General features: G+C 39.8%; 1 protein-coding gene across 1 annotated transcript; it reads left to right on the top strand.

Annotated features, from left to right (window-relative positions):
- Positions 1–1081: 1081 nt before the first annotated feature.
- nanog (nanog homeobox) lies at positions 1082–3587 on the top strand. Its single transcript, XM_053495064.1, has 4 exons — positions 1082–1518; positions 1657–2030; positions 2125–2244; positions 2343–3587. Exons 1-4 carry the CDS (start codon positions 1125–1127, stop codon positions 2661–2663), a joined length of 1209 nt encoding a protein of 402 aa, XP_053351039.1. The 5' UTR covers positions 1082–1124; the 3' UTR covers positions 2664–3587.
- Positions 3588–7384: the final 3797 nt, after the last annotated feature.

The raw sequence follows: 7384 nt of genomic DNA, 5'->3' as shown, positions 1-7384 counted from the left end.
CTGTATATCATACTGTGTATAGGCAAGTATGTGGCAAATAAAATTAGAATTTAAATATTCAACTCCAGACAGAACATACATGTACAAAAAGATTTAATTCATTGATATTGTATAGCTGATTTCTCTGACACCTTAAACACAAATTATGTATAAATGAATACAGAGAGTGTCCGGGGCACAATAACAGAATGCTTGTTTACTGGCGGAATCTTGCAGAATTAGGAAAAGCTAAAACTGAAAAAAAAAATAAAGATAAAACTGGTTAAAAAAAAACTCTGTGGTCCCGGTTACCCCAAACAGAACATAAGGGTTTATCTCAATATTGAATTATATCATAATATAAAAATAAAACCGCAGCTATATTGCAATTATCCAGAACAGCAAATAAATTGTTTTTGCTGTCGTTGGAGTCGAAAAATGCAAGGTTCCTCCTTTGAAAGGATCTTTTTAAACAGTTGTCTCTAAGTCATGCTATACATAGGCCTACTTATACATTTTATAAGATTATTAGCACTCTACTGCATCTAAAAAAAAAGGATATATTGCAACGATATTGCAAACTTTCTTCATACTTACAGGTATTTAAATTAGCAATTAATGTGCTCTTTAAATAATGAAACACAAAAATAATCAAAGACAAGTAATCATTTAAAATAAATAAATACAAGTAAAATAAAACAAGAAAGCACAAAACGTGAACCACACTGAGTTCTGGAAAAAACTTTAGAACTTAAAGTAGCAATAAAAGATGAAACAGTTCATTAAACAGTAAATCATTAAATAAATAGGGGAGGTTTTTAAGGGTGTGGTTTTTCAGAGCCCTAAGTTTTGACTCCCCCACCCTGTTTCTGATTGGTCTGAACAACAGTCTTCCGGATCCACCTGATCCACCCCCACACACACACCTGGCTTTATAAACCCTCATCAACACGCTGGACGGTTTATGTAGATGATGAGTGTGTTACTGGGACACAGCGCGCGCTCGGACTGAGGGGGACTTGCTCTGCAGGAGTGCCGGGTTTCTGTTCACTCACTCACTCACTCTGTGACGGGAGGTTAGACTGTGCATCAACCCTGCGACTGTTTAATCCGGTATACCTGTTGAACCCACTGCTAGCACAGAGATGGCGGACTGGAAGGTGCCGGTGAGCTACAACTACAGTCCGTCGTACCACGCTTACGCGTACGGGTTGATGTACCCGCAGCCACACGAGCAAGCACACCCTAACATGAGCTGGGCAGAGCATGCTTACGGCTCCTCTGTAGGGCTGACCGGGGGCTACTACACCTCACAGCCGCCCTCCTCCTCTCAAACTCCACCCGGAAGTCCGGACTTCACCACCCCGAGCTCTGAGGCGCAGTACCCGGGCTCGGTGGTGTACTACGCAGACTCGAAGGGACACACGCAGACCGGCCGTCTGTTCCTCTCGCACAACCGGGTCCAGTTTGATCACGTGAGTAAGGAGCAGGAGCGAGCAGGCAGTGACACGCCGAGCGACTCCGAGGGACACACACCAGGTCGCCAAAACTTTTTACGCAAATCCTAATTAATTACCCATAACAGGCCTTTTCTCGATATTAGTTCCAGTCCTATTTTTTTCCTCTTCACTTTCACGTGTATAAGTGTTTATAACTTGCTCTCATTTCCTCCGACAGATTCCTGGAGTTCGGGGAGCAGTCGGGAGGGCAGCGCTGCACCGGTGGATCTGGATCTCTCCGAATGGACTAAAAAAGAGCGGACACATGAGCTGGACACCGGCAGCCCCGAGGTCGTTTCCAGCTCACTGTCCGCCCCATCAGAAGAACCGAACTGCATGAGTGTAGAGAGGGACTGCGGCTTGCCCGCGGTGTCCACAGTCCCGCCGTCCCCTGAGCCGGTCTCCGCGCCGCACCCGCGCAAGGCCAAAGCGCGCACCGCCTTCTCCGAGGAGCAGATGAGCGCCCTGAACGACCGCTTTAACATGCAGAGATACCTCACCCCGGCCGAGATGAAGACTCTAGCAGGGCTCACGGGACTCACCTACAAGCAGGTATTTATTCATTTATTTATAGCTACAATTAACCAGCTGTAACTTCCATAAGACCTGAACACTGATCATCTGAACACTGTCTTCTCGTTTGAAGGTGAAAACCTGGTTTCAAAATCGCAGAATGAAACTAAAGAGGCACCAGAAAGATAACAGCTGGGTAACTGAGCGGTACATCACCACTGGGATTCCAAACGCTCAGACTACACATTCTCAGGTAGATACAGGTTGTTTTGGTGATGTTTATCATTAAAGCCATGCTGCTGCAGGTAACTCTCTCCTTCCGAATATTGACCTCTATCTTGTCCCTCTCAGTTCCAGGTGGATGCCCCAATACTGACCCAGAACCTTTATAACAACTCCCAATTAAGAGATGCTGTGTTTAAGAAGAGCCCTCCACAGACTCCCTCGTTTTACCTGAACTACCCCAGGCCTCTGTCCCCTTCCCAGGTCTCACCCAGGTCTCAGGGGACTTGGCGTCTACCCCCAGCTGTGCAGCACTACGAATTCCTCAATCCTTCCAGCTATGTGTCAGCTGGTGGGAATGTTGGTACCAGTGATGCTGGCACTGTTGATCCAGGCAGCAGCCCTACACAGATGGCCACAGTGCATAACGCCACACACTGGTCATCTTAGTGAACTGCACTTGGCTGGCTGCCTGTGGTTTGTGTGCATGTGTAAATAGTTTTGAATCTGTTTGTGATCATGGCAAAAAGCATTCCATGTTGCACTCATGAAGGGTTGGGGGCTGGTCACTATTTGGTTATGACTCTGCTCTGACCGGGGGCATTGGTTCCAGACCCTGACCCTCCAAGACTGGAACAGGAAACCCTATTGTAGACTGTCTGTGAATGGTTCCTGATTTAAGGAGTCATTTTTCTCATTTTTTTTTATTTTTTATTTTTAAATTGGCTACAAACTAATTTGTCAATGCTCTGAACATGATTTTCATTCCTCTACTTTTATATGGAAGATCTATTTTTATAATTTCAACGCACCTCCCAGAGTATTTAATGTCTTACCAGGAACCCTTGCTCTTTTAATCCCTGCAATTCTCAAGGTGTTCAGCACCGGTCTTACAAGCTGTGCTTTTGCAGCCATTCTACACATGTATGTTGTCATGGGGTGTTAAATAAATTTTTATTTGGTGTTCCTGAAAATGTCTTCACCTATGCTAAAAGAACCTTTTTATATAACCAAATCTCTTGTCTGTGTTTACAGTAAGCTGTGACGTCCAAATCCATTTGTACTTGTAACTTGGCTTGTATATGGTTGTCTTTGAAGCTACCAATGACTAAAGAATGCATTTGTTTATTGACCTTTTGGTTTGGTGTAGCTTGAACCTTCTTGATGTCCGTTTAGTAGCTATAGGATGGGTGCAAGTTTCCCCACAGATGGCATTGAAATAATCAACTTTTATATTGACCTCATTCCTTAAAGTTAATTTGACTAAATCATTGTATTGTCGGCCAACACTTTTTTTCTTTTTTTCTTTTTTGTAAGCAGATAATACTTCATCTAATTTAATTATGTATGTTTGCATAAATGCTTTTGAATTTACATCAAAATGGTTTGTGCATCTTTTATTAGGCAACTTTTTGGGGGTGGATTAAAAAAAAAAATAAACACAAGTTTAATAAATGCCATGTAATTAATCATGACATACATTCCACTATTAATAGATAACACAATTACTGTACATCACCATGTATTTATATCAGGAAACAAAGTTTTTGGGGTAAATCCAATCTTTGACATTTTACATGGCAGAGGGGGCACACTTGGGGTATTTTGTTTAATAAAGTTGTTAACCCGAAGTTGAAAATGATGTGGTTTTTTTTTTTTTTTTTTTTTTTTTTGCATAATGAAGTTAGGATTAGCCATATGTCTATATTCTGCTAATTTGTCTACAACACATATGCCAAAGTTTAATATTTCCAATACTGTATATGATGGCCTCTAATTGGTAAATCTGTTGGTATGGACCAAACAGATTTTGGAAACCTTGTTTTGATCTTGTGTTTTGCTAAAGGGGAAATATATTGAACTCAATATATGTGCATGGAACCAGTGTACTGTGTGTCAAAAAGACATTCCCCGCACCCTAAACGGGTGTCCCCATCAGGATGTGTGGGTTCATGCTATCTAGATCAAATTTGGACTCCGTCATTACAAAAATTTACATACTGGCAATTTCTTTTTAATGTTTGTCCAATGTAGACTTCAGATTCTGGGTTGCCAGGATGAGAAGTCTGTATTTTTAAGCCATGTAAACCATTTGCTCCAGTGATCCCAATCTAGTTCTTCCTCTTTTAAAACAGTTTGCTCCACTTGTCCGTCTAAGCCAGTGGTTCTCAGTCCTGGTCCTGAATGACCTGTACTCTGCACATTTTCTTAGCTACAAACACACTTGGTATAACTAATCAGCTAATTAAACAGACTTAACACTAAAATGTGCTGGACCTGGGTTTCTCCATGAGTAGTGTTGCAAAACTGCTGGTCTAAGAATAAGTAAATCTATTCGGATAGAAATAAGGTTAAAAACAACCAATATTTAATCAATAGAATTTTTCCTATAAATGTTTGAGGTGATTACCTTGGGTTGCCGTTGCAGTGTATTTTCAGCATTAGTACTGACATCAGTGTATGTGGCCTGTCTAAAAAAAATGAAAGGTAATGTCAGAGTTGCTTAGGCAGACCTGCATGTACTTGGATGCTGACATGATCAGAAATGACAAAAAGCATTTATTTGTGCATCATTTATACATGTTGTGCACCCAAAATAAACATGTGCACTCATTTGGTTTTTGAGAGATTAACCATTAACACATTCATGTTTGTGCACATTTAAGGTATTAAAATTTAATATATGAATACATTTTATTATAGTATATATATATATATATATATATATAGTAATTTTCTCAACAAGGAAATCTATAAGAATAAAAAAAATTAGATTTATATTGTATTTTATTACTGAAGTAAGTTTAAACATTTCAAACCCACATGTATCAGTGAACATTGACTTACTCTGTGGTCACAGTGAAGATCAGTTAGTTTTAGTTTAGAATTCTATCAACAAAAAAATTGATCATCTAACGATTGTAATTGTCCATTGTAAAGTTCATCAGGAATAGCCTCCGTCTGCAAAAGTATTTAGAAACAGCTGGGCCAGCCTATTAAGGCCTAATATTTTTATTATTCCAGCAGGCTCCTTAATTTATATTGCAAAGAATTCCTCTTTGCTCCAAATGATTGATAAAAGGAGCTATTACTGAAATGAATAAAGTGTCATTGTGTTATTACATAGGCTGGTATTTCATGTATATTAGTTAAATAAAATAAATAAATTAGTTAAATTTGCTGTAAGATAATATTTTTTTTTGAAAATGCAAGTCATCTGACAAAAGAAGAGGATTAGGAATGTATTCAATCATAGAACATTTCTTTAACATATATAATAACTCCTCTGTGATTAGGATGTTTGATAAATTGATATTCAATTCAAGTCAATAAATTAATATTTTCTTTTCTTGTTAATAAAAAGGTACAAGGACAGATTTTCCCCACACACTCAAGTCCCAGATATGTGGGCTGCTTTCTGATGTTCTGCCCACTGGACTGGAGCAGCAGGATGGTGAAGAGAGTTTGGCTGCAAGCGGGTCCGAACCCCCAGTGGAAGTACCATGCTACTGTATGTATGCTGTGTGCTGAGTTGTTGGATGGTGGCGGTGACATCAGCAGCTTAGTATCGTTGCAGTTGAACCTTTACCTATCAGAGCCAATGATCTATACAAAATATACAGCCTCTTGTTTTTTGACAGAACAATAAAAGCCGCTTTCCTGCTACCAGACAAGCAGCACGAACCTCCCTCTGTGCTCCATGCACAAGTGCTGATAGCGAGCAAATTTTTAGCACAGCAAGAAATATTATAGATGAGAAGCAAAACAAGTTGTCAGCCAAAAATGGGGAGATGCTTACAGTATATTTCTAAAGAAAAAATCTGCGATTGATGCTTAAGAAATAAGCTACTAATCTTTATCCACTCTTTCTCATTCTCCACTTCACTCCTGCTCTCTCTACTCCTCTCTAAATGCCCACAAAACCTCACTGAGCTTCTTCTGAGCCACCGTGAGAGTGCAGTTGTGCTTCTGCTTTTCTTCTTGACATCCCAAGAGATGTGAACATGCAATGGCCGACCTCAGAAGGGAGTTAAAGTTATAGACGGATATATAAGACTGTTTGTTCTGTCTGTTATTTTGTTTATTTTTATATAATCTACAGGAAAGTTCTATTTGTAAAACTCAAATAGAGCCAGCTCCTACCCAGCACATGCTGCTTGCCATTTGTCAATTCATGATATTCCTCTTGTAATTTCAATACTTAATTGTTGTTGTAATCATAGTTGAATAAATAATGCTACATGATAAGACTTCAAATAGACCCTGTAATCGGTGTAATCAGTTTCTAGTGATCTGACATCAGTGATTGCCCCTAAAATCCTGATGGAGCAACCCAAGGGACAAGTGAGCAGAAGTATCTTATCTGATAGGAGATCCATTATACAGATGTTACAGTCACCTCTGGAATAATCCAGGCATCCTTTAAAACTCATTAGCCACCTAAATGCGTTGTAAATATTGTTGCCAGTTAGTATTAAACATGATCAATAGTGGTGCTTTGACGTTTATTAGGCACAAAGTCACAGAACACAGCTATGATCTGCAAACAGACAAACATTACTGCAAATGAATAAACTCTACTGTTTTTGCTGGTATCAGGAGTGAAGTGAAGGGGTTTAAGTAAAGACGATCGCAAGGGCCCTGAGTCACTTAAAATGCTTGCAGTTGAAAAGTGCTCAGTATATTAGTTTTTCCAGGGGCCCAAAATCTCTAGTGGTGCCCCTGGCTCACATTAAACTTTAAGAGCTATAACCACATTCACATTCACCTGATTGCTGTTCCTGCCCTTCACTCTCACAGTGTTCCTCTCCTTGTGTGCAAGACAGCTCCTCTTCATTCTCTCACTGAGGTTTAAGTTTTTAAGCCTGACGCTGAGTGTGACACGAGGGAGAGAAAGGCCCTATGCAGCTGCAGAGAAGTGATATCTTAGTAAATGGAAATATCTTGAATCTCGTAAAACAATAAAAAAAAATGATTAAGCTTATTTCTATGCAAATTTGTTGCTATGTCTAAACAAAAGCCACCATCATTTTGCAAGGATAATTGGTTATGTTGTATGAGGGTCAGAATCAAAAATTGGGTTTATTAGACCTTTTGTTTGCTGAACCATCTTATCAGGCTACTGTCTCCCCAGTCATTTTTCAGTTCCCCCAAAAGCAGCCCTACAAGGA

The sequence above is a fragment of the Clarias gariepinus genome, chromosome 4 (genome assembly GCF_024256425.1).
Source record: "Clarias gariepinus isolate MV-2021 ecotype Netherlands chromosome 4, CGAR_prim_01v2, whole genome shotgun sequence".
Taxonomy (NCBI): Eukaryota; Metazoa; Chordata; class Actinopteri; order Siluriformes; family Clariidae; genus Clarias; species Clarias gariepinus.
Note: the sequence above shows the minus strand (reverse complement) of the source record. Positions and strands in the feature narration are given on the sequence as shown.

Coding starts and splice junctions, on each gene's coding strand:
- nanog (XM_053495064.1), top strand. CDS start 1,125: ATGGCGGACTGGAAGGTGCCGGTGAGCTACAACTACAGTCCGTCGTAC. Junction 2,031..2,124: donor CGGGACTCACCTACAAGCAG/GTATTTATTCAT, acceptor TCTCGTTTGAAG/GTGAAAACCTGGTTTCAAAA. Junction 2,245..2,342: donor CTCAGACTACACATTCTCAG/GTAGATACAGGT, acceptor TGTCCCTCTCAG/TTCCAGGTGGATGCCCCAAT.